The 27,500-nt window shown below is 41.7% G+C and overlaps 2 protein-coding genes across 4 annotated transcripts in view; both read right to left on the reverse strand.

The window, feature by feature from the left end:
- Nucleotides 1-19,449, reverse strand: part of LOC147269723 (AT-rich interactive domain-containing protein 3B) — a 52,351-nt gene extending 32,902 nt beyond the window's left edge. Inside the window, exons 1-2 of one of the 3 annotated variants that reach the window (XM_086189734.1) lie at nt 18,982-19,449; nt 17,133-17,765 (exon numbers count right to left, since the gene is read on the reverse strand). In XM_086189734.1, coding sequence (XP_086045860.1) covers nt 17,133-17,765; nt 18,982-19,017 — 669 coding nt within the window. In that variant the 5' untranslated portion in view covers nt 19,018-19,449. Of the gene's footprint in view, nt 1-17,132; nt 17,766-18,559; nt 18,741-18,777; nt 18,944-18,981 lie in introns of those variants that run through there. The other 2 variants (XM_086189741.1, XM_086189750.1) reach the window with 2 other exon arrangements.
- A 1,309-nt stretch (nt 19,450-20,758) lies between these two features.
- fam219b (family with sequence similarity 219 member B) overlaps nt 20,759-27,500 on the reverse strand; it is an 8,143-nt gene continuing 1,401 nt past the window's right edge. Inside the window, exons 3-6 of the mRNA XM_086189758.1 lie at nt 26,161-26,254; nt 25,978-26,055; nt 24,834-24,885; nt 20,759-23,856 (exon numbers count right to left, since the gene is read on the reverse strand). Coding sequence (XP_086045884.1) covers nt 23,707-23,856; nt 24,834-24,885; nt 25,978-26,055; nt 26,161-26,254 — 374 coding nt within the window. The 3' untranslated portion in view covers nt 20,759-23,706. The remainder of the gene's footprint in view (nt 23,857-24,833; nt 24,886-25,977; nt 26,056-26,160; nt 26,255-27,500) is intronic.

Here is a 27,500-nt window from a genome sequence, read left to right on the forward strand (position 1 = left end):
GTCACTTTGGATATTATTTGAAGACTATAAATGTGGAGGGAAAAACTGGATAGAATACATTTCCACACTTGCATTTCAACTGGTCAGCAGCAGACTGCACAGTGCAGACAGCACTGGAATAAGTGAAGTAGGTCATTCTCATAATATAGATAACTGAGTGGATGACTAGCTAACTAGTGGGATGGCAAAGAGAACAAGTGACAGATTGGTTTATCTAAAACATGGGAGTGGGCCTGAGAACAGGGCCAGTGATCCAGGCAGACCAAACAAGGCCTAATAAAGACAGGCTCATGCCTCTGCCATATTATAGCCAATCCCTAAACCCCTGTCTTCCCACTCTGAGCTACTGTCATGGCTCCACACAGCTACACACATTTGCAGACCAAGTCCCCTGGGCCAAAGCCATTGAACAGGAGGCCCAAATCAATAGCCCTGGATGTGCAAACACAGGGAGGTCCCAAGCCCCCTCCGGACGCAATCTCACAACACACATCGATACTCATCATCCTCAGTCATATACTGCCATGCAGGGAAAACTGAGATGAGGGCAGGATCACGACTCTCAGGGTGACCTAAACCCTTCACAAATAACAGGACATCCCAACTTTTTTCTCCCCCAACATTCATACTGACACAGCGGCTTTCCAAAAAACTGAAATAAATTAATTGATATAACAGTGACAAGCGTGAAACTGCACAGCAGTTTCGAGGTAGTGATAAACAGAATGACAGCATTTATGGAGGATTCCGGTCCCTGCTGAGTGGACCTGCTTTTGGAACAGGCCATTTGACAAATGAAGTGAAGGTTTCCACAGAAAACCCTCACCAAATTAGTTACCAATGACAAAAATAAAGTGTCAACAGAGACACCTTTTCTTGTTGAAGAAAAAAAATATGTAAACATTCAAGCAAAATCCCTCTAGCATGGTGAATCAAGGGTGACAAATTGTCACGATGCTGTCACTGGACGCCTAACAGAAGAGAGGGTGACTTCAGTGAAATTCACCAACATTCCTGTGCAGCAGTAAGTGGATCTCAAAATAACAAGGGAGCCCCTCTGATCCCACAGGTACTCTTAACATCTCATTCCCAGATCTTTTTTAGCCAAATTACTCACTGTCAAAACAATTCAGGAGGGGAAATCTTTTCAACAGACACAGCAGCAGTAATTTAATAGAAATCAAGGCCTCCAGGAGAAATCTGAATCACAGCCAACAATAGTCATGAAAGAAAAGAAGCCAAATATATATTTTATATATATATATATGTGTGTGTGTGTGTGTGTGTGTACACACACACTATGCTTTCTTAGAATTTAAAGCAATTGCTTTTAGTAGATAAAATTAAAAGACCATAAATCCCAAAGATGCATGTGTTTTAAAAAAATTGTCATATAATGATCTGATTTAGAAACCATTATGTGGCATTGTGCCAGAATTTGTGACTGGAACTGTGCTGAAACACATTGCATGTACAGTAAACGTCCTCTTCTACTGGAGAACAAGATGCCTTCAGTCTAATTCCATCTGCCTTTATGCTCTCAAAGAAAGCGAATCTGCTTCCTCTCAGCATGAACGTGAAAACAAGCATAATGGGGGGCAGCAATCTCTAATCCAAATTAAATAATTGAGGCCTTGATCCCTCTGTGGGAGACCAGGAATCATTTATAGTGCCTCTTGGTGTGGGGAGGGGTAATGGCTGATGGGAGAGGGGCGGGTGCACAAGGGGAGAGGGGCTGAGCGGATGGCGTTCTTTATCTGCTAACTACTGTAAAGGATCTCTGTGAGACGGCCATACGCAACAGTCAACAAAGGCTCTGGCTAATCGTGATTCCATGTGCGACAACAGGCAAGTAAATCCTACAGCCACTCTGGAACATATGGTAGCATTCATACTTACAACCAGGTCCACTACAGATTATTTACTCTCATTAAGAAATACTATGAAGCATAAAAAAGTCACATATCACACGAGTGCAGGCCAACAGCAGAGAACAAGAAACAGGAGAACGTGTGCCCCTTGATGTCCAATCAGGTTTGTAGCTTAAAAAGAGATTTTTGGCTTTTGGGGGAATAGACAAAGTGGCGGGACAAGAGGCTAATCGTCCAGGGGCAGAACGTGTTTCTACCTGCCCTGGCCTCAGCAGTGCGGCACCTCTAAGCAGGCCACTGAAAAACAGGCCTCCAGGCAAGACCACCCCTCCCTCCATTAATCACTCCAATTACAAAGCAGAAAAAGAGAAAGAGGAATAGGAGAAAGAGAGGGGGTCAGAGACAGAGAGACAAAATGAAAATAGGCAGGCAGATCGATGTATACAGAGTCCAAAAATACACTGATAAAACACTCTGCCCCTAAGACACCACACTTTAAGAGCCAGGTTACACTAGAAAGGACCAGTTTATGTCTATTATCTATTTGTTCTACCTAATTGAAAATCAAGTCTTTATCATTGTTGAGTATGATTACTCAAAAAAAAAAACCAAGGGTTTCACTGAGAGAGGGAGGACTAAACTCTGTGACTGAAATTAACATCATCTCTCCTAAAAAAGATCTTTATTGTGTTGGAGGCTGTTATACACACAAAAAATGACAGAAATAGTGGGACTGAAGAGGCCAGCACGACAGAACGTCCATATCCTGACTCCTTTCTCACCCTCCATATGCCCGGGAAACCACTACATGAGGTGGCCCCCACCTAGGAAAGGTGTATGTTACAAGCTGTTCCAATGAAGTAAACTGGCAGCTTACTCAACAAGAAAGGCCTATGTCTGAGAGGAAGGGGTGGATTTGCATATTGAGTTCCTAGATAAACATTTCTGTTGGTGACCAGCAAGTCTGGTTTGCCAAATAAACTGACTGCATTTGTTCAGTTCCAGTCCTTTCACCAAGACACCGCATTCCACAGGCAGAGGCCCCATCCCCCATTACACTAGCTGGCCCCTTTCGCTGCCTCACACAAATGCAACGTTTATAGGCTGGTGTGGCCAGAAGTTCACACTCATTGGTTCAAAGACCCTTTCACAGGCAGCACAAACATTTTTGTAAATCACATCTGTGCCACCGAGTACAGTACTCTAAGAGTTAACTCCTTGCTGTAGTGTTCCAGGCAAATCAGAAACGAGGCCTCAGAGACAGAGATTTTCCAAGTAAACTACAGACTTGTATGACTTGCATGGACCCCCTTGGTGTCGGCTTGTGTATAATTTAATTTTTTGAAGCTATTAGTTTTGCCCTGGGAAGTGTCAAGCACATACGAGGTGATTCTTTTAACAAATAGCATTGAGATCAAGGAGCTACTGTATTCAGGTAAACACAGCTATTAGCAGCTTCTTCTGGGGTAAAAGCTTTGGCGAAAAATACCTCACATATCACACATCTTTCAAAGAGCAAGCAGCTCCACTTCACCCCCATGCTAATGGCAGCTGGAGACATCACACAGACCTGATAGGCCTTTATATACATTCTCATTACACTGACAGCACTGGGAACTTGATACATTCACAATCAGCAAAAAAGAAAAAACAAAAACCTTCACCGCTATGAGGACACATCACATCTAGTTACATATGAAATGACAGAGGTCACAAAGCCTGCAGTCAGACGGGTAAATGACCTCTTTGTCTGGCCTATGTCGTCAGTTTAAAAAAGTATTGGGGGGCGGCGCTAAATCCAATCTTGTTATTCTCATGGCGTCCTCGATCAGAAGAGCTGGTGTTATGACTCTTTGAATCTAGAGTATCAAATGTTAAAACCATAAGCGCTATTCACAGCTTTCTGTAGAGTCTAATCGATAGGGGCGATTTCTCTCTTCAGAGGCAGAGGTATCTGTTTCCTCTCAGCTAGTGTTAAGTGTGCAGGGGCATTCCACCTCTGACAGGCCAGTACCCCCCAGAGACCCGATCTGGGATGGTGCAGCCCGTCACGCATCTGGAGCTCATCTCCAGGGGCCGACAAGCAACGACATCTCTACTGGATGCTCCAAAAGACCGCAGACAAACCAAACATTCTGGGGGGGAAAAAATAAATAAATACCAGGCCATATGATTGGTAAAAAGAAACAAACCAAGACACATTTTATTTTCATTGGTGTGAAAGTTTTGCTACATCTTTAAGAAGATGTCAAAGTGGGACCAAGATATATTATAAAAAAAATTCACTTATAAGTGAAATGCCCACATTATTAACTGTCACAAATACATCAAGATGGGATTTTTTTTTTTTTTTAAAGATATTGTACAAATTAATATTAAAAGGATTCCAGCTGGGATCAGGGCCAAACAGAAAACACTTGGCTAACAAAGATTACACACACTGATTAGATTATACGCTGTAAGCCTCCTTTCTGCATAAAGTAGTTTAAGGAGAGATGACATTTGGCAGGCAAATCACTATGCTTAGTCAAGCTAGATATGTACATTGTTGACAGCTTCAAGATACAGAATGCACTTAAAAGCTTGTTTTATACTTCTCCGCACTGCAGTAGAGGCAATAAAAAGATATCCCTGAAGTTCAGCGTTGTATGATCAGATTAGATTAAACTGTAATAATGCTTATGGGAAAATTGCATTGTAGCTGCAGTGGGGTGTATAATGTAGATAAGAGAGCAAATAGACTGTACAGTGTGTAATACAATAGCAGGAGGGCGGCATTTCCAGAGACGGATTGACTGTTTACACAGAATATACTTTATAATCACTGAAACTAATTCAAATGTAATCTAATCCAGTCCTATCGAATGCAGCTATTTTATAAGCCATTATTGTTTAAACCCAATGAATAAGGGACTCAGCTGCCTTGTTGAAAATATTAAAACCAAAGTAAAGCACCGCCCAACGCTTCAGAACATCACAATCACGTCACTGTCTGTTTGATCTGATGCATCAAGATCCACAGCTGTTAGGTTCGGCGGATCTCCAGCTTTAGCCTAAAGTTGCTTTTTATGACGGCAATATATTTTCAAGCGCAGACATTGCATTTACAAGCAATTTTTCTTTTTTTTAATTCAAAACTCAGATGCAGGAGCCTTCAATGGCTAGATCAGGACATCCCTTGTTGCAGCCATTTTTAAATTAACAATCCGACCACACATCTTCTCTTTGCTGAAAGCTTCCCCAGGTTTTCTAATCACATTTATTCGTGGCTGGAAAACCTGAGATGTCTTTGTGTGACCAGATGGCTGGCTAATCAAAGCTGGCTCTGCTGGGGGCTGGGGCATCCCATTTCTGCCACTATCATTACTGAACCCGTTAATATGCTGATGTTGGTAAAACCGGAAGCTTGTGATCGAGAACACGTTATGTCAGTTTCAGACATGGAGAAGCAGGCAGTGCCTGCTTGGTTCAACACCTGCATATTGAAAACATGTTCATGGGGATTATATTCTTGCTGTAAAATAATAAAGCACGAAGAAAAATTTCATTACCATACTTCCCATCACGCTGAATACAAAAAAAACTCCTTATAACCTTTTCATGCTACAGTATCTAGTTCTTCTTAAAACCTACATTCAATGTAGTTCCCGCTGTTAATAATTCAATTTTCTGAGCCACTCTTTAATGATTTACTAACATGGCTTTTGAATTTATTGACTGCAGGTGACATGGTCCATAGTACTATTCACATGCGATTGTCGATTAACCAGATAAGCCTTAAGTAACTGCCAGATTGTGTGTGTGTGTGTGTGTGTGTGGGGGGGGGGGGTTGTCATCTGAAAGTGCTCAGGTCCTTACATTTAATTTATAAGGCTGCTCTAACCATTTGTGTGTTGCTGACGTTCATGTAGACGGATCAGAAATTTCACCCTTTTATTCCAAACTCTGAAATGTTTTATTGTGCTGTATAAAGATGCATGAATAATTTCGAGACAGAGACGAAGTGCAGATCTCAAACACTGTCATGTTTGTTGAAAAAAAAAAAAAAAAAAACAACCCAGATACATTATGACATGGGACCGCAGTGGGAATTTAAATCTGATTAGTGACTACACTCATCAAAATATGATTCATCAGTTTCTTTAGCTTGTTTTATTTCTTTACACTGCAGTCACATCATCGTCAATAATGAAAATGTCTCTAAGTTCCATAAGATCAACATGCCTATTGTCCAATAAATGGTGTGAATTAAACTCTATATTCCAGACAGAACTTGCTAGTTTTTGACATGAGGCTTTGTATTCTGGAGCTTAACATTTAGGACTGGTGTCCTGCAGCCCTGGCAGTGCTCCTTGTTGGCTTCTTGCGATAACCTACTCCAAAGAGGGAACAGCTTTGCAAGAGTCTTGAATGAAGAATGTAAATGTTGGAAGCTGATCTGAGGACAAGTTGCTTTTAGTGTAATGTGACATTTCCTGGGCAGCAGCCAGGAAGGTTTTTCTTTTTTTCTTCCTTCCTCCTCTGATCTAGTGCTCCCTTACAAGCACATGATTACCCTCAGCTTGTGTTTGAGGACTTGGCAAACAAACAACCTGGCCACATGCTACTACAAACATGGGGTTTTGGCACGCAGTGCAATGACTGCAGACTGAAAAAAGCAGTCAGGCTATAGTGAAAGGAAAGCCACGGCACCTCTTTCACCTCCCTTTACTCTGCATGGCTGTGAGCCAGGTCCCAGTCAGCTGCAGTGTTTACCCAAGGGCCTTGACACAGTGGCCCAGTTAGCACCTACAGGCCCCTGACACTAGCCTGGAGCTCGACCAAAGCAGTAGCACAAGCCAGCCAGGAAAATCCCTAACAGGAGACAACTCTCTGAACTCTCACTCTTCACCTCCATTCCACATCGCTGGCTGGTTGCAAAGGATTGTTGGTATATCACGGATCTGCTCAGTCAAATTACTTTTTATGACGTGATATCATATTGCTCTCACCTCGATTTTCATCAGGTTTATTGTTTGATAAGTTTCTGGCTTGGACAAACTAGAATCGTTCAACTTATCAATGACAGGAATGAAATTTCATTTGTAGTATTTAAATTTAATGTAAACTGTTGTATTATGGGAACAAAAGCTGCTAAAGTCGCTCCACTAAAACACTAGAACCATTTAATAAGTTCATGTTGCACAAGAAAAAAAAAAACCACTGTCTTGTCTCCCAGCATTACCGGGAAGTGGTAAGATTTTGGGAAATGGGTAAAATCTCATTTCCTCCCTTCAGCTTGTGCAATACAGCCAACCTTTTGTAAAGACTGAACAAACACAGCTTAATTACTTTGCTAATTGCCAACCTCTGGTCTGTCATACAGCTTAAGGCTCCAAACTTCCTACCATCACGGCGGCTTAAAATGTCTTTGAAAAATGTCACACGCACACATAATCTATCTGAACACCTTTTCTCCAAATTGCTAAAAGTTAATAATGTAACGCTTGGTAATAAAACTGCAGTGGGAATTTTCCAATGTCCATCAATCCTTTACTGCTTGGTGTATCAAGACCTCAGTGTTGGTGGATTTTGGCTCAGAGTTATAATCTTCTTATTTGATCAGATCATTTGCCTATTTTTTAAACATTTAATATTTCAGAGATTCTTACTGAAAAACAAAAATTGGGCTTTGTTGAATTACACATTTGTTTACTTTGAAGAAAGTTTCCATTTGAGTGTAAAAATGTGCGCTTTATAAGGACTCGGACTGACTGATTTTACAAATGCACACATGTAGTGAGCTACCTCTTACTATCACACTGTAAACTGACAATGTAGCCACGCACTGAGCTGCTTGGCTAGAACCGCTGGGTGCTTTTGAACATGGTTAGATAATCAGTTACCATGCAATTACCATTCGTGTCTGATATGGCGTGTAGTATCACAACCAGCACAGAAAACCAATGCCATGGAGCATTTCTACACCTGCAAAAACATAGTACCACCAACACAGGGAGGTGCCTCGAGAAGCCATCCTTGATTCTCACCTGTGGAGTTTGTTCAAAGGAAAATATGACCAGCAACAACAATATGTCAAAACTTGCCTGACTCAGAGTTTTCACATGGACCAACTATGAGTCCAATTAATGTCCAGCGCCATATTTCAATTCCAGGTCTCCACCAGAGCAGACTTGTTAAATTCACTGTTTAAAGGATCCTTACCAGTCAAAAGCCTGGATGATCTGCTAACAGGTATTACTTTTATACATCTCTATTTGGAAATTTAACCATATTTAATGAGAAAATCCAATACTGTTACATTACATATTATTTGAAACACATTAAAAAGTCACAGGAGGTCCCCTCCAACTTAACCTTAACCTTTTTACAATCGAAGTGGATCATCAGAAACCCTTAAATTCACAAAAACAATACGGTTGGCAGAGAATCAATCATGTGGCGAGCAACTCCATGACAGACAAACACATTAAACACCCAGTGAATAAGAGATCATACATGGTTAAAGGACAAAAAGACCTCACATACTGTGCGAAAGGTCACTACAACATAAAACATGAACAGTACGTCTACAATCCATGTGTATCACAATATGAAGTCAGCCTTTATAATACCCAAGGAGACTTCGCTCAACAAACTGATATGACCTTGGTTCTATTTCCCTGCAGCTGTCAAGGCGTTGCTGGAAGTCTGTTTCATTTGGCTATACCAGTTTCTGTTTGCTTTCATTAAAGAGCAGGTGTTGAGATATGTTGAGTGGGAGTGGCAGTAAAGGACGAATAGAATCAGCAATGGCGTGGGGAGGGGGACATGCGGTTTTACTACCAACTGATCAAATTACAGCAGGGATCAGTAGCTCAGTTTCCATTAGAAGCAAGGAAATTAATCCTCCAGGGTCAATTTGAGAAAAAAAAAAAAAGAAAGAAAAAGAGTGACAGCTAATGGACATCCAACATTTCTGCATAAATGTGTGAACTTTTTTTGTCTTTCCATTTAATTCAATTGAGAGCTGTGTGGCCCTCAGTGACGATGCGCATGAGGGGTCAAACAAAAAGACATTTGCATGACGTTGCAGGGGCACACTTTTCATACAAAGGCAAGAAGTCCTTGTTGTCTCAACAGGTACATTTGTAAAGCAAAGTCAAGTGAAATGGGCCAGCTGAGAAAAACAAGAAGATCTCCTTTCATAAAAAGGACCTGGCTGCAGTTTAAAACCGACACCAGCTAAAATGAAGTCAATAAAAGTTCTTTCATCAGAGCCACTCACCTTTACAGCAGGCAGACTATGCAAGTATTCTGTTCCCAAAGAGAATTCAAATGAATGTGAAAAAAATATATATATAAAAATTTGGCCTTGCCACTGAAAAGAGGAAAATTCACTGACTTTTTTCATGTTAAAAAATGTCCCTAAAAAAACATTTTAGTTGCAGCAGGTGTTGTATTAGATATTTGCTTGACTCAAAATGATATATGTACCAGAACTGGTATTGGTAAATAACAAATATTAAAAGGCTTGAACCTAGAAACCCCTCATTATACATTTCTAGTATATGAGTGAGAAGATACAGATGGTGATATGAATAGGAGAACACATCGGTTGAGTGGTATGACTTTTCACGAACACAATGAAAAGAAAGGAAGCATATAAGCGCTGAAAGCACAAAGGCATGTGTCTCTTACTATTGTAGGTATGGACATGAGAAATAGAAACCGTCCAACTATGATCTAATCATAACTGCTGCGTATGATCCCGTGCTAATTATTGTCATTATCATTAAAAAAAAATAAATTAAAAAATCACACCGATATCCCACACATTTTGTGTTTTCAACATCTATGTGAACGTACGTAAGTAAAACTAAATTTATTCATAAATTCTTTAAAAAAAAACAACAACAAAAAACTAAAAGAATCGCTGTAACCTGCAATGAATGTCAAGAGCTTCATTGGATACAGATTTGGTTTATGACCCCTTCGCTCTAAGATGTTTGTGTCAGCGTTAACAGTGAAGCAATCAGTGTACGTCAGTCAGGAGAGTGAATAAAAAAACTTGACATAAATTAAATCCAGTAGCCTTGTGTGTGGATCATGGCAGACGAGACACTTTACAGAGGTAGTTTATGTGACCAGGCTGTCGTGTGTCAGAGCTGAGGGGACCGGACACACCATGAGCAGTGTCCTCCCTCCTGCCAGCAGCAGATGTGTCCTTTGGGACTCAGACAAATAAAGAAAAAAGTTTCTCCGACTACACCAGCAGGCCCTCCCACTCTGCTCCTCCCATTCAGGCCTTTTGGCTTCTTTTCTTTTACAGCCCCTGCGACACCATGAAATGAATTGAAAGATCACCAATCAGGAGCTGAGTACAACACAGACATGCACCCACCCACCCCCCATCAAACCTCCTGTCTCTTGTTGGGAGCCCCCAGTGGGAATGTTCACTGTTTGAAGAGTTAACTCTTTAATTCCGTCTGGAATGTTTCCTCTGGGTGGGGCAGTGTACTGTGTTGAGCCAGACCACTAACCCCTCTCCTCCTTCCACAGCATCTCCTCCCCCTTCATCTCCCTACTAAATTCAATACCTCTATTTCTGGGTGGAGGGGAGGGAGGGATCTTCCACACTTAGCTGTTAAGAACAGGTCAGCACAAAATGAAGCGTGGTCTTTGCCAGCACAATTAAACCCTACACACTCATTCAGATAAATGTTAAAGTGCCATTTGCGTGTGAAAAATGTAAAAACCCACAAGGAATCCTCCAGGTCATTTTACAGATGTACGGAATCCACGCTGACATACAAAAAATCATAGATAATTGTTAAAACCTTGAGCAAATTACTGTCACTTGGGCAAGAACACATGACCACTACTCAAAAAAGGTAGAGCATTCTCCCTATTTACAAAATTGAACTGATCTTGGGGGAAAATATTCTGGTGGACAAGTTGAAAATCTTCCTAGGTACCAGCCAGTATTGGACATGTTGCATAATGTCCAGAGATGAAAGTTTGGGAATGCCTGAGATGACGACAATAACACAAACAACTGGTCAGTCGCACGAGAAAAAGATTCGCTCTGTCTTTCAAATTAGGGTTTTCTCATCTCCCTTTCAAAAAACTATCCTTTTTGAAAATGTAAGAATGCACTCAAGCTGAAGTAAATACATCACGGAATTTACCTACGAATTCCTCCGATTCCATCAAGTTTTTCTAATGCAATACTTTGGACGTGCATCAAAACACGTTGAAGGAAACCTGACTCCTGTGACACTGTAAACAAGTTCATCCAATGTTTTGAATCTGTTTGAAAAACTGCAACTTTTTGGGTGAGATTACGCCATAAAAAATATGGCAATCATCATTATCTTTTCACCTTAGGAAATTAAAAGGTTAAATTACACATGTGGATAAATATTTTGACCTCCCACCCGCCCTTTTTTTTTTTACTTTTAACCACTAATGCAATATCAAATACGGAAAATTAAAAATTACGATAAATGTTCAAATAAAACCTACACGTCAAATTAACAGGAAAGTGCAAAATAGAACTACACACCACTCATTGTGCAGTTGCAAGCTTGTATTTGTCTCCATCCTGACACAAATACAACCGTAGCCATAACAACAGACAGGCAACATTAAGCAGAGAGCAACATCCATCAGAAAATTGACATTAAAAAGACAATCCAGAGCAGAAAGCTCAGTCGTTTCCATCCAGCTGAAGTCTGACACAAATGAATAAAGCAAGGTTCAACATAAAAATCCCAGTGAAAAGCACCGTGGAACTTAACGTGTAGACACCCAACCTTAACTTGTTGATTAAAAAAAAAAAAAAAAAAAAGCTAAACTCCCAAGACGAGAAACATTTTGAGAGAAAGCATGGAATTTAAGTTAAAAGGGAGTGCTTCCATTGAGGGGAAAACCTGAATATTTGCGAACGTGCACACCAAGATGTAAATAGTTTGATTAAGGGGTTGATCCAGTAGGTCAGCCAACGTAAGACAATTAAAATTCCAGCCACAACACATATTGAGCCAGCCTAATCCATCGACCGGGCAGTGCAGAAGCTGAGGGGGCAAAATTGGAAATGATGTTAATCATTTACTCTTCAGCATCTTCATCACAAATGCCATTAGTTATAAAATTTTGTTTTCATAATTTTGTTGTATCTACACGACAAAGTCCCTCATGAGGAACTTCAATGGCACCAGAACGAAACCGAACGAAAGAGCGTTGACACATTTGAATGTGAAATACAAGATAATCTAATAGAGGTCGTGCAAAGTTAAAATTATAGACAACAGAACGCCATCAGTGTGGTATCCTTAATTAAACTGTAGAAAAAAACTTAGGCTTCAGAAACATGATCAAAATATCATCTATATCTGATACACAGTATTATCTTGAAAAATGTTAGTCTCTTCGTCAGTCCTTAAATTTAATATTTAACACAATTTTTCATTTCTTGACTGGAACGGAAGCGTGACTGACATTTAAGTGTCGTGTACGTCATGATTTATTAACAATAGGTTTTTTTCCCCATGGCGCTTAGTATTTTACTGAGCCTTCCTCCAGAGCCAAACAAAAGAACTGTAACATATTTTCAATTCCTCAAAATGTACCACATTTCCACTGAGGTTTTATTTTATCTTGGAGTACTTGCAATGTTGTCCGCAGCTGAAGTTAACAGTTAAGAGTTGACATTTCAATTATTTCAAAGCTAAATATAGAGACATTACAGTTTTGGCATATCTGACTGTTACTTTTTGTTCTGAACAGTAAAATATTTTAAGGAATCTACAACTTCCAAATCATTTAACATGTGAATGACCTCCATTTCCAGGCGTTTTGCAGGGGCCAGACTGTATTTCCTGCCTCATTGCATCAGTACAAGTGGACATGCAGTGTGGCGATGAAGCACACCACATACGTATCCACTCTCAGTTATGACACGAGAGACCAATGTAACATTACAGAAAACCAGCTCAGGCTGGCATGTATACAGCATGCACAGCGGGTAGAGAGGCCTCCTGGCTCCCCTGTAACACTAGAAAGAGACATTGCTATATGAGAGTATGTTTTGTTACACATTTAGCAGCCTTTCCAACAACACTGCAGCGATGGATTGATGCACCAGTTGTTCCAAATTCCCTAGTCAAAATGAAAACTTAAGTCGATCTGTTAAATACAATGGCTTCCTCACTTACCATAAATGAACCATGAATGAGGCCAAACATTCCTACCTCTAAAAGCTCACACACAATCTTTATCGATCTCAGAGCTGCAGCTGTGCAGCTCCCCACTTCCTGGCTGATGTGTTGCTGGGGCGACAGCTAAATTATGCAACAGCGCTGGCTCAACAGCCGAGCCTCAGTGCCTGAGCAGCAGATGCTGGGCTCATGAGTGGCAAATGATGGCAGGGCTGAGCAGCAACAGACGTCCAGTTATCAGGACTTCAGTCATACGCCTGCTATTGTTGGCAACCAATCTTCTTTGATTATGTGTGTGTCTCTCTCTCTCTCTCTCTCTATTTGTAGAGGAGATCTTCATCTCCGGTCCACAGACAAATGGGTACAAGTGTTGCACTGATTTACTTCGTCTGAAATGATTTTTCCACCTGATATATCTGCTTTGCTGCATCCCCAGATAAAAATCAATTTTGTCTTTTGTTTTGACTCGAAAAACCAACAACAAATCCTGGAAATCCATGAAAGTATCTATTTGTAACCTATGCTGGTAATTTACACTTGAATAACATAAATACTACCAATCATGAATTATTTGGGCCTCAAATGAGTAGTTATCAATCAAGATGTCCAAGAAAAATCCACAGTCAATATTATCACACTTCATGTATGTATTTACCAACACATATAACAAAATACTTTGCAATTGATATTTTTTTCTATATTCCTGTCCTTGCTAGTTCATGTGGCACGTTGATTTAGGGGAATATAACTACATAGGGTCATTATTATCCACCTTACAATCACAACATGGTAAAAAATGCCAACTTGATACCAGCAACCGGCAAGTACTTACTGATATTCAGCCCTGTGATATGAAGTGTAATTATCTTTATCTGTTTAGTTGCTTTGTCATCGCTCTACCTCTGTGAGCGCGGCAATGCAAATGGAGACATGTCACTGCCTCCATTTTGTGCTCTCCAGAAACAAAGACTACAAACATCCGCCACCTGTAGCACACTACATACAGCATGACGTGTCATCACCACTACTGTTGGAAGTACAACACAATCTCTATTCCACAGGCATGATTAAAACTCTATTAATCACAGAGGGATTACCACAAGGAGCAAAAGGGTCTATGGACGTGTGTGTAAGCACAAGGGATGGGGGGGTGGGGAGATTACCGGGGTCATGCAGCCTCTGTCCCACTGCGGTAGAGGCCAAAGTGCTGAGGCTGGCCTGCTGCCCACCCCAGCGCCCTCTCCGTGCAACGCCTTTGTCCATCCCCTTGTTTGACAATTATTTACTCTGCCGTTTAGGACAGGGCTGAGGTCACTAGACATACATCACTGACACAAAAACACCAGCTACCCATGTCTGTCCTCCCCCATCTGACCCGTACAAGCCTTCACAACCGATATACTCTCATAACACACAGGAGTACAAGATGGACATCTCAAGTGGTTGTCAGTGAGAAAAACGGCATGTCTTGTGAGATTATTTTGCTAAAGGACTATAGACTGACTGACAAGGACTGCGTCAATGGTTGAGAAGCCAAATGAGGGTTCTGGTCAACTCTAGCTAGCTATGCTAGCACGTCCTGTGGTCAGCTAGGGCTCCTGTTCGGGGGTGTTCGCGTGATCCTCCAATGCACTTCATCATCCTGGTAAAGCTCCTGCCATGAGGTGAAAAATGTGCCTCAGGACTCCACATCTGACGGAAGAGGGGAAGAGGGATGCAGTTGACTGTGGTACTCACACACCGGCAGAAGGGTTGGAGCAATGACCAGGACAGCTTGATATGGTTAACTGGCAATGTGCAGTTGGGGACACAAAAGGGAAAGAAGGCAAAAATAGATTTCCCAACCCCAAAAATGGGAAAACTGGGTGCATTTAAAATTAAACTCTCAATAGTGTGACAGGCAACCTAAGATGTAGGATGTGTTTGTCTGAACTACACATACCATCTCTGTTACTGCTTTTAGGAAATAATAAATGTGCCTTCCCCATTAAAACAGGGGGTTGGTATTTGCGGCATTTGCCGAGTGCGTCTCTGGCCTCTCAAAGACAATGACATCAAAAAAAGTTCCCCTGCCTCCACTGTCGCCCTCCCCCTACAGTAGTGCAACCTGAAACTGCCTGAAGAGATGAGCCGTCATTAAATACTGCAGAGCTGACATAATGACAGGAAAGATAAAAGAGAGGAAACAAAAAAAAAAAAAAAGCCAGACCAATTCTCGTCCCATAACGCCTCCCCCACCCCCAGGCTCAGCCCGCCTCTACCAATAAATGATATTGGACCACGGGTAGGGCACCAGTCAGCTGCGACTTATGATCTTCTGTTCTGAAACACACACACAAATTAAGTCCACCTACTACTGCTCGTCTTTGTCATCTACAGAGAAAATAAGTGGCCATAACATTATTGTGACACTGTGTTTCACACAGAGTGCACAAGGTGATATTACACTTTCAAATAAGCCGGCCTGCTCTTCCTCCAACATGACAAATTCCCTCAGCATCTCTGTCCTGCAGGCCTGCTGCAAGTCATTACTAAATGTCCACACTCCCGAGCTAAATTTGGAAATGTGATCTAGTGAAACACCATTCATGACATCTGCCTTTAAATAGACAGTAATAAAAGCCAGAAACATGATAGTCCACCACCTTCCGCCCACATTTCAAGCTCAGATAGGTCCTCTGACGTTACTCTTGCGCACCAAAGCTTTTTAATATCAACCACAGGCTACAGAGCTCTCCCTAACCTGCTATTCCCCGAGCTGTGACGCTAAACCGCATGTAGCTCTGCTTGGCTCCGAGTTGGCATTCCAATGTTCTGTAACATTGTGCTGAGGCAATATTTATCTTGAAGGGAAAGTGCACTTGGCACGGAGCCGAAACTCCTGAGGTGGGTGGGGTGGGGAGTGGGTTAAACGCTGCTACTGTCTGTGTACAACAGCCAACCTTCCCACCACCCCAAAATTCTCATACTGACCCGGCCAACCACCCACAGCCTCACAGCAGCAACCTTGCCCTGCCTGACTCCACTATAAGGATCAGAGCCAAACGAGAGCTGGAGTCAAGTGCCAAGAGGGAGAGAGAACAAGCGAGAGACACATACATGATGAGCGTAGAGGGAGAGCACTAGTGAGCGTGAACCCACTGCGCCCCAGCCTGGCCCATTGCCAGGACTCACTTAAGAGGATTTTTAGCCACAAAAGCCAATTGTCGGTCAACCCTGTACAGACATTTGAAGTGTCTGACAAAGATACTGCTGGAGAGCTTTGAGCCAAAGTTAAAGCCTTACTTTACACAATGTCAGCGCTTATCAAAAGAGGCATCATCGTGCCTCTTACGTCAAGTGCATAGTCACGGCGCTGTATAACAATGTGCTTTGTATTTTTTTGGGACTCCAAGCCAACATCACCTAAGAGGCTTTTTCTCTTAATTTGTAGGTGACCCAACAAACGGGTACACCTGTAAGAACATCTGTGCGAACTTCATTTGAGAGACCAAAGGGCCTGTAATTGATGCAGAGACGACCAACATCTCTCCTATGTGCACAGCCATGTTTGGTCTGTGACCGTCTCCTGAGGATACTCCTGTGTCTTCACATGGTATTTTGTTTGTGCGGTTGTGAGGCATTTCAGAGAATACTGCAAAAGAATTTAAGCTAAGCCTATTTGCGTACTCAATGTTTACAGACCGAGTACAGTGTCCTGCACCCTGGTGTCTCAAAAAAGAACACGGGAACCTTAAGCCTGGACCGTAGCACACAAATGAAGGGACGAACTGAGGAATCAAACACTCAACAGCAGAGTGATAAACAGTGAAAAGCCCTTCTTCTTAAGTACTTAGGAGCAGTCATGGTTTTATTATGCAACTCACAACTTTTAAGCATAGATAGAAGAAATTAAAGACTGAAAGAAGACTTGCAGAAGAGAAAATTCAAAGATAGCATCCAAATATCATTCTAGCATAATCAGTTTTGCTTTTTTTTTTTTTTTTTTTATATGGTAGGTAACTTGTTTCAACTTGAACGTAACAAAGAAACATTTCAAGGGCTGAGGCTGAGAACCGACCTGTCTGAAGTGATCGTCAAAGCCCCAGTCTGCCTGTCCGTTTGGGGAGGTGGCGGAGTGAGGCCCTGCAGGTGACAGGCCCTCGTCGGGCTCCTGCTTCACTCTGATAGGTGGAGATGCAGCCCTCTGTGGTGCAGAGGCACTGTAACTGCCAAATGGACGAGCTGGGATGCGGGAGGCGCTCTGCTGCAATGCAAGGGTCTGCTTACGGAGGAACTCCAGACCACTGGCGCTTCCCTCCTCCTCATCGCTGCGCTCATCCCCGTCCATCATCTCATTGTCATCATCATCATCACCAGAATCCCGACCTCTGTCCTCGTCATCCTCTCTTTCTGAGTCCACACTGCTCTGATTGGACACCCGGGGAGGTAACCCACCACCAGCAACCCCTCCAGCCAGGCCTTTACCCATAAAGCTGGCTCCAGAAGCCCGGGCAGCTGCTAGGATGGCCTGCTGAGCAGCGACCTGCTGAGCATACATGATGTGGGCTTCTCGAAGTTTCCTCTCTTTGCGCTCCATTTCTAGTCGGGCTTGCTGCTGGCGCTGGAGCTGCTCCATTACTGCCTCCAGCTTCATCCCCCCTGTAGAGGTGCTCTGAGGGAAGGCCACACCAGGCTCTTGAGACATGCTGGGCTGTGGGTGGAAGAGAAAGAGTCATGGATTTCCTACTGCATATTCAAAACTACATATTTCTCATGGATGATGAAATGGGACTAATGCAAAACACATATCCCCCCAAAATATGCATAAATTACTATGCACAGACTCAAAAGAGGGGGGGGGGGGGCTTCTAACTGAAACTTGCACTCATGTCACTTTGTTTAGTCTTTGACCCTGAAGATCAAATCAGACAACTACAGCAGCAAAAGCTGAAAAATCCTTTGATTCCTCTTAATGAAATATGAACCGTACAGATCCCACATTGAAACAACGCCTAGCTTTGCTGTCCATAGTCAAACCCAAGGGAACATATACGAAAAATGAAGAAATTCAGGCAAAAAAAAAAAAAAAAAAAATCATGAATGGAAGAACTTAAAAAGAACAGGGTGAGTAGCAAGGCTGACGAAGAACACATGAAACATTTGGGGGCTTTTAATCTGCATATATCTCAAATTCACCTAAAGCCACAGAAACCAGCAGCAACAACAACAACAACATATAATAACATAAAAAGTAACCGTGTTAACTCTTGAAATCCTTTTCTTTCTTTCTTTTTTTTTACTCCTTTATCAAAGCAAGGGGTTGGTAGTTCGCTTGGACCAGTTCGTAAGGTCAGGAAAAACGCTTACCCACACATTATACATCTCTTAAAGTTGCAGATTTTTAAAAAAAAAAAATCCCTCCAAACAGCCCGCAAGCAGAAACTTAAACATTAAAATGAGCAACAACAACAACAAAAAATAAATTAAAAAAAAGAGTAAACTGACCTCTGGTAAACACTCACGGCAACCCGCGTGAAAACAAATCAGCCAAACTGTCAGAAATGTTACACCCTTAACGCACTTTGCTAACAACCTCGCTAACACAGTTTAATTAAAAAAAAAAAAAAAAAGACGAGAGAGAGAGCGAAAATAGCAAGCTAATGTTATTAACGTGTAGTGCGATACTACGGTGAAACGGTAAAACGAGAAGTAATCGGTTGCACCTTCCAAAATGAGCTTTTATCCACTTTTCTTAGCCCTTTCACATTAAGCTAACCCGCGACTGGAAAGTGGTGTAACTGCGTTTGTCGGGTGTCGATTCGAGGCTCGTAACTGCTACGAAAAAAAACACACAAACACACACAAACAAAACACACACACACACACACACACACAACAGGACGTCAAAGTAGAAACCTACGACTTACCATTTGTGCCTTACTGCTGCCTGAGTTGTCCACCATCCCTCCTTCTTCCCTCGTTTCTGGCACTCGTTCAAACACTTGTAAACACACACATACGCACGCACGCGCGCGCACGCACACACACGCACACACACGCACGCACGAGGAGCAGGAGGAGGAGGAGGAGGAGGAGGAGGGAGGAGGAAGAAAAACACTGTGCGCACACCCGCGACTCCAACGGTTCCGTCAGCTGGACAAAAAAAAAAAAAAAAAAAAAAAAAAGGCGCTAAACGCTCTCTTCAACGCGACTTCTCCGGATACGGTTGCGTCTGTTTTTGTTGTTGTTGTTGTTGTTTTTTTGTTTTTTTGTTTTGTTTTCGCCTTCCCCTCGTTTAGTTCCGTAGCGATTATTCTTGTTTTCTTCTCTCATAAACGCGGGCACCGACTGAAAAATAGCCCGATCTCATATCTCGGGAGAACGCTGAGGTAACTCCCTTTGGTCGTTTTTTTTTTTTTTTTTCCTCCCCTTCAATTGACACCCCCACATGGCGCACATTAGGCCCGCCCAGCCGCAGCAACAAGTCTCACAGTTTCTCCACATTCTTTTAATAAGTGGCTTAACCTGTGATTTATTTCTTTCGCAGTGGCTTCTTTAATTTTTTTTTCTTATTATATGTCACAAAGGAATGATTCATGGGACGCATGACTACGCAAGGTGCTTTTAATTAGACAGAGAGATAGAGACAGTGTGTGTGTGCATGGTTCACATTTCTTTGAATTGGAATGTATATGTGTATATATATATATATATATAAATATATATATATGTATAAATATATGTATGTATATATATATATATATGTATAAATATATATATATATATATATATTGGATCGAGTTAATGTGTACGTCAAAAGGTCAAGCTGCTTTTTGGATTTACCAAAGTCATTCTGCTTCAACATAAATAAAATATGGACATTAAAAAAAAGCTAAATGCTGTAAAAAAAAATATATGACAAATAAAAAAATATTATGCTATGGGGTTTTTTTTGTAAATACTGATGTTTTTAAAGGTGTCACAAGAACTTACTTCGAGATTCATGACGCTTTACTGCCTCCTGGTGGAGAAGCAAGTAATGTGCTTTGCCCCAAAATGACGCCCTCTGTTCACAACCACGATGAGTAATCGTGATTCTCAATGATTAATATGATGAAAATTTAAAAAAATATGTTTATGATCTACAAAATACACATTAGGAACAGATTCCTTAATCAGTTTGATGGTTATTTCATGTTCTGCAGTGTAAATGAACTGTATTTGTACATTTAAACATGTGATTTTCACATTTTACTTTTTGTGAGGATACCACGTCATTACTGCGATGTTGTTTCGGAGTTGCTGTTGGTGTGTGTTTTATTTTGTTTTCAATTAGAGTTTTGGGTTCCAGCTACAATGGAAACAATGAGATAAGACCCCTTCACACTCAACACACTCAAGAAATCCCTGGAACACTTTTCCAAAACTGCATCCGACCTTTCCGTTTTCAAGAAAGCATCTTAAAGTTGCAGGAAATTCGCTGTGATAAGTTCAATATATGTTGCTACAGTAATCATGTTAAAATACTTGCTAAAATATAATAATATATCATAGAAACTGGTAACCGTCTATTCATGTTTCGTAACGTAAATCTAATAATAAACATCTACATAAACAAACAGGCTCAAGAATTCCCGGCGAGTCACGCGTATCAGTATAGATAACTGGATTTTATTTAATAATGTAAACCAATAAACAGTGCAATCAGTTAAAAAAAAGATTACCATCATAAAATAACCATTTATTGCATTAAGCACTCAGTAACACTTTACTGTAATCATGTGGTGTAACAAGCAGATTGTCCCAATAGTTGCATAGTACAGGTGAGTCAAGTGTACTTGCTACCGGCCACTGGTGTTAAGTGCAACATTAAGGTACATCAAACGTCATGCAGAGCGCAAGTGGGGGGTGGGGGTGGGGGTTGGTGGGTCTACAGGGAACTGAGCTGCATCCAAAAGCATGTGGATCACACGAGTCCTGTTAGGACTACTGTTTGGATCAGCTGTTCTTCCTAAACTAGGGAGAAAGAGGAGATGCTGCACTGCGCTGTGTTTATGAAACCCAACATTTCTGTTTTCGCCGCCAAAGTTCTGGCAAAATCCTCTTTGACAGTGACTTGACCCCAGGAAGTACTTATTCCAGCAGAAATCATTCGGGTTCCACGTCTTTGTGCGGTCTCCTAAACGACGTCCTCACATCCACCAACAGCACAACATGACCTACAGGAATGTGGTCTGCAAGTAGACCGCAGCCACAGATTCATCCTGACTTCAAAAAAACGAAAACCTTACATTTTATTTTACAAATGTACGTGAAAGGCAAAGTACTTTCCAGTTGCACTCGCACACATCTCCTGAGAAAGAGACCAATTCTCTGCATTTCATGAATGCAGTTTTCAAAGAACCAGACAGTTCATTGCAAACTGAGACCCAGACTGTAAAGAAAACATATTTTGATTCTATTTTAAAAAAAAAATTTTTTTTAAAGTATCTTAATTACCTATTTGACATTTTCAGTACATCAGAGTGTCTCCTGTGTAGGAAACAACAACATAATAAAAACAAGAAATGTATACTAACACATATCGTATAAAATGATGTATGTAAATCTGATTTTATGTCAGAAAAGCAACAAGGGTACCCAAATACCCGGGGCTCCGAATCCTCATGATTTTACACGTTATTATTCTTTTTAAAGTCTCCAACAAACACACCAATAAATAAATAAAAGGTCGAATCCACCACCCACGCACACACCTGCGGTGCGGTGAGCCACTTCTGAAGAGCGACATCCTGAACAGTTGATTCGGGGTTTGATTCCAAATCCACGCAAACGCACGTTTAATTGCCACTTTACCCAAGAAAGAGCTTGAATTTCTTATTTATGAACTTGCTTTGGAGTCTGAAGTGTGACTGGATTCAGCTCCATCCTAAGAAAGGTTTCTCCACTCACGTCACACCTTTCAAAGTTGGTAAGTCTTATTATTCAGCTGGGCTGTGGTGTCACACAAGGGCTGGATATGGAATTTTATTTTCAGTGACAGGTTTGTATTCGAACGAGTATGAAAGCCGGAATACTGGGACAGGCTCAGCTTTGCGATCAACGCTCCTGTTTTGGCTGCTTGACTCCGTTAGTCATCGCTAAACATTTGTTTTTTTTTCTCTGTGTATAATTTTATTTGAAAGTTCAAACCCACTGCTTAAAGTTGAGTAAATATGAGATGTTGTCAAATTCAAAACTTAATGATAAGTTATAAAATACTGACCCAAATAATTCCATCTAAATTTTTTTTAGCCAAGCGGTCAAGATGTCAGACTCATCTGGTTTAACTAGGCACCTAAAAAAACTGGCAACAGTATATTTAATACTATCCATGCCAGAATGTATGAAAAAAGCCAATTTTTTATCAATAAATGAAATGATAAACATCTACATGTAGACAAAAACTGGGAATGTGCAGTATATTTGGCTTTAAGTCCAAAACAGCTTTTTTTGTTTGTTTGTTTGTTTTTGTTTGTTTCTTTACATGATGGTTATTTGTTTCTGTTCAGGTGAAAAGACGTTCTTCATTTTTTTTCAAATGTATCTTTGCCGGGTGCCAGAGCAAAAGAGCAAGTTCTCACAGACGGTTCAGACGGCTCGCACCCCAGTCAAAAATGTTGAAATTCTAGAAGATTTAATCACTGTTTTAGATCAAGAAACAGAAGGCGGAGCTGAAGCTCCCCGTTTCTGGTTGCAAGCCTTCGTCAAGGGCAAAGGTCGACAGGCTATTTGTTTCCGTAGTTAATCTACAATACAGAGAAAGTCTTCAGTTTATTAGTGGAAATACTAAAGGAACTGATTTGGTTCCTATGACGGGAGATCTAAAGTGTATCATTTGCTGTGTTTTGGGAGAGGGCATCTTCAGCCCGTGGGGGGAATGAGTCCCTTTTGGTATGTAACAGTGCTCTGGCCTTCTCTTCTACTCCGCATTTCAGGTTTTTAAAGACAGTAACACAAGATGAACGGATAATTATACGTCTCGTCATCCTCCAATGTCTCATTTAAGTTAGTACTTGGTTGGATGTCATATTTTCAGTTCTGGAGGACAGACCCAGGTACAAAAACAACAACCAGTTACTGTTAACAGCAGTCAGAGAACACTGATGGTACGTCAAGTGTTATTACTTCAATAGCAGTTAGTTCAGAATCAGGGACCGCAGATTCACCAAAGAGCATGAACATGAAAACATAACACACGTCTGCATGTAGTGCGAGTCCTTGTACCTCATCATGAGGACTGCAGACCTGCTCACCAGAGAAGACGGTCCAGTAACCAGCTCTCCGTAGGGTCAAGTGAAAAGTGAGTTGCTCTGCCACACCATTTAGAGTGGTGACATAGATAACAGTTCTAGAAAAAGGGGGAAAATGCTATAAAAAAAAAATAGGCCAAGCTTTGGGGTCACAGTGGATAAGGCTTGTTTCGCTGTCCATCTGTGCTTTCATTCGATCTTTGTGCACGCAATCCTGCACGAACAGGGATTTGGCTTCAGGGCTGGAGGCAGCGGCGGCACTAGTTTAGAAAGAAGGCCTCAGTCACCAGTGATGCAAGTCAGGGGCAGAAACTGGTGCCGAGCCTTTGTTAGTGTCACGTTACAGTCACAGAACCAGCATCACTGCATGGAGCAGGAGGTGCCCTCAGAGCAGCAGCACACTGAGGAGCCCAGGGCTTTGGGCGGGATCAGGTCCAGATCCTCATCATCAGGGATCTCATCCAGACGGTAGCCATCCTGCAGCAGCTGCCTGCTTAAATCTGGATGGACCTGGAGAGCAAACAGAGACGTCACTAAGAAAACACACACGTCCTCCGTTTATGGTTTTCACCTTTATAAGCCATGTTCTTAACTATGAGTGCAGCGGTGAACCAAACTAGAACACTGACTGCACATTACAACTGCACTGATTTCAGCAGAATTCGACTGATGTCAACAGTCATCTAACAAAGACTGCTAGCCCATACAGCGTCCTCTTGACTGGGTATTACAGATGTTAACAATCCCCCCTGGAAATACGAAGACAGAGCGCTATAGGAGGAAAATACCGTGACATCAGACAGAAATGACAGCTCATTTCCATCTCCAGTCTGACAGTGCCTCCATGCTGACTAACTCCTGTGGGGGTGGTGGATTTGGTTTTTCGCGAGCAACTACTACAGACCCATGTCCCGTGAAGAGTGTAGCAGAAGAGAAAAAATAACTGGGGTGTCAGCACAGCCTGAAAACTCATGAATCTCCTGTGGAGTCATTGGATGGATGAATATCAACAGAGAAACCGCTTTTTTTTGTGTGCGTCATGACATCAGATGAACTGATGGCTTCTAAGGTCTGGACCCAGGTAAGAAAGTTCATTCACCGGAGTGAGAAACAGGTCAGACTGAATTTGAGTTTCACTAAAATGCAGCATTAATCACTCAACATAGCCGAGGCCATGAATTAGCTCGCGGTTCTGTGTGTGTGTGTGTGTGTGTGTGTGTGTGTAAAAACTTTTGGCACGTGTTCACTCATTCTCCAACACACAGCACAACACAACACCCACTTGCAATACGCAGGGAAAGCACGAAAACACAGACAAGATCTGTTCGCTGTTCTACAAGTTGATATATTTCAAAACGAAGAGGGAAAAATAAATCCTGGATTGAAGAAACCTAGATTTCTGCGCTGACACGCAGCTGCAAACACACAACCAGGATGAATATGCGCGGTCTGATGGCATCTGAAGAATCTGCCACGGGGAAGCTCACCTCAGCCGAGGAGTATCCTGAGGAATACTGCTCAAAATCGATCTCTTCATCGCTGTAACAACAGGTAGGACAGGTTCAGCCATTCATTTAACAGCTACAACAGGTCAACTGTGTTTGCAGACACAAGAGCTGAGAAAACACCCGAATAGTTGCTTGAAGGTTCCCTGTGGAGTTGACTTGTGAACAACATTCAGAGTAACTCATCAAAAACAAACTCTGGGTGGCCATTAGGTCTAACAATTGTGTCAAATGTATTTTCTTGAACATAAAAAACACAAACACTTCTTCTTTTTTTTTTTTACATTTCTTAAAGTAATTGCTGAAGTCATTTTTTGATATTTCTTTTGTTTTGCTGTTGCCTAAAACAACTCCTGATGATGTTTTGTCTCCAGTTTCTTGTGTTTTCTGAAAAACTTGAATAAATGACTTCGGTGATCATTTTATTAAGGCGACGATTTGGAAACCTGCATTTTACTTCCTCCTCTGAAAGGGTGATCGTAGGAGACAGGACTGTGGTGTCTGATCCCGGCACACCTCATGAGCTGCACAGGTGATTTGATTTTATAGCTACGTCTCTTTGAATTAAAAAAAAATAATTCGAGTAGTGTGAAGCCTGAAACACACCGTGAGGCGCAGCGGGAGAGTCGCGACGGTCTTTGCATTCAGAACTGTGACCAACTGGAGCAGCCACACTGACAACGTCCATCGTGTGAGATCATCACTGTGCAACGCATCTCTACATTTAGCAGCGGGTCTTTTTTCCCCTTTCTTATCACTCAGCAAGCTCCTCCAGGCATTTTAAAGGACCGAATCTCCACAGAAACAGCACTGTTTCTGCTGCAGAGCAGCCAGAACAAATGAAGCCAGCATGGCTGGTAAAACTGTGCCCATCACCCCTGACAGATTGCATCCCACAGGTCACCAGTGTGTTTCAGGCTCTAGTTTTTCTTCCTTATATATTCTTTTGAAATGAGGTGCCTAGAAAAAAACATAAATGTTGGCAGATTGTCAAAAAGGCATCATATGTGGCAAATACACAGATGAAAAATTGTTTGTGTACTTCTCTGTTGTTTTCTCTACTGGATTCACTGATCATGTAGGTAATCCCATATCTCCATTACCTGAATATCAAGTGCTACCTTACCTGTCTGACTCCAGTGCTACCAAAGTGTCCTCCGCATGCTGACTCAAAGAAGCGTAGCCCTTGTTGTACTTCACCTTTCTGAAAGGAGGAGGAGAATCGTTCTAAACAAGCGTATCCTCTCTTGTGTGATGCTGACATGACAAAAAGCAGCTTCCTCTTTCCTGGCACGCTTCCTCTCTTTACCTCTTGGCTCCTTGTCTGGGCTGATGCACCACTGGGGGTCCTGGTGAGAGGGCTTTCTTCTTGAGAGCTTTCCTCGCCATCTCTCTGTGTTTTTCTGCCAGAAATCAGACCACAACAGCAGAAGCTACATGAAGGGTTGAGTGGGCCCATCCCAATCCACGTCCCTTCTTACAAATGGAGGGGCTTAAATGATCATGAATTCAGATGAATGGTTCACAGATTGGAGCATCACTACGAAATGAAGGTGACTATTCTAATAGATGTTTATTACTGAGATCTCAGTGGGTGGTGGTGTTGGCAAGAATTTAGCGTTGTGTTTTCCCACCACGGCACACAGTGTCATACACTTCTGCTGTTTAGTGTATTTATAAAAACTGGTTGCGAAGGTCCAGCAGATGCCATCTCAGGGCAGCTTACACAGTGACTATGTAATAAATACTTGGATACTGGACAGTGCAGGTGAAGTTTCCTAGATTCCTGTTGTTTTTTGTATGGGAATCAGGCATAAATTAATTATGAATATCAACAAAAAATTATTAATGGCAAATGCATTCAGGTTTTATTTGAATAAAGTGCAACCAACACTTCAGGTTGAAGTAACAGGAAGTTTTTAACCTTTCCTGCACTCATTTTCAATATTCAATAGAATTACAGTGAGTGCAACCAACACTTCAACAGTAGGTTTACCTGCTACTTCTGCTTTTAATTTCCCACAAGCAGCAAGCGACTTATTTAAAGCAGCTCCGTCTTTGCAGAAGTCAAAGTCTTTCCTCACACCGGACCGCAATTGTGGTTTATAATTTCTCGCTCGCCGGCTCCTCCTCTGTCATTCGCCATGCTACGTTTTGTTGTTCTGAAATTCGCGCTGCTGCCGGTGCGTGGCGATGACATTCACCAGCGGGGAGCCCGGAATGAGTAACGTTTAATATATTTGATATATGTCGTCCGGAAGGCCAACTTGCCGAGCACAGAGCGATGGGTTTGGATCATAAGAATTGAAATCGATACATCGATGTAGTGGATGACTCATGACACCTCGAGTAGAAATCACAACACAGCCACTGTCTTGAAGTTGTATTCATGCTGATGGCGGCCCGATGATGTCACTGTCACAAATTCAGGCTTTTATAAGCAAACAGTCAACTTAGGAGTTGTTCTGTCTCCCTACAGGTTGTGTGTGACCCAGGTCCTCTCTGAATGACTATGACTTGAGATTATCCCGTCATGTCTGTGGACTCATGTAGACCCCCCCCCCAAAATAAATACATATACACATATAAATATATATATATATATATATTAGATAAGACATTCACTCATTTGGTGTTTTGATGATGACT

The sequence above is a fragment of the Aulostomus chinensis genome, chromosome 2 (genome assembly GCF_037954235.1).
Source record: "Aulostomus chinensis isolate RoL2024-O1b breed Wild chromosome 2, RoL_Achi_v1.0, whole genome shotgun sequence".
In the NCBI taxonomy this organism is placed as follows: Eukaryota; Metazoa; Chordata; class Actinopteri; order Syngnathiformes; family Aulostomidae; genus Aulostomus; species Aulostomus chinensis.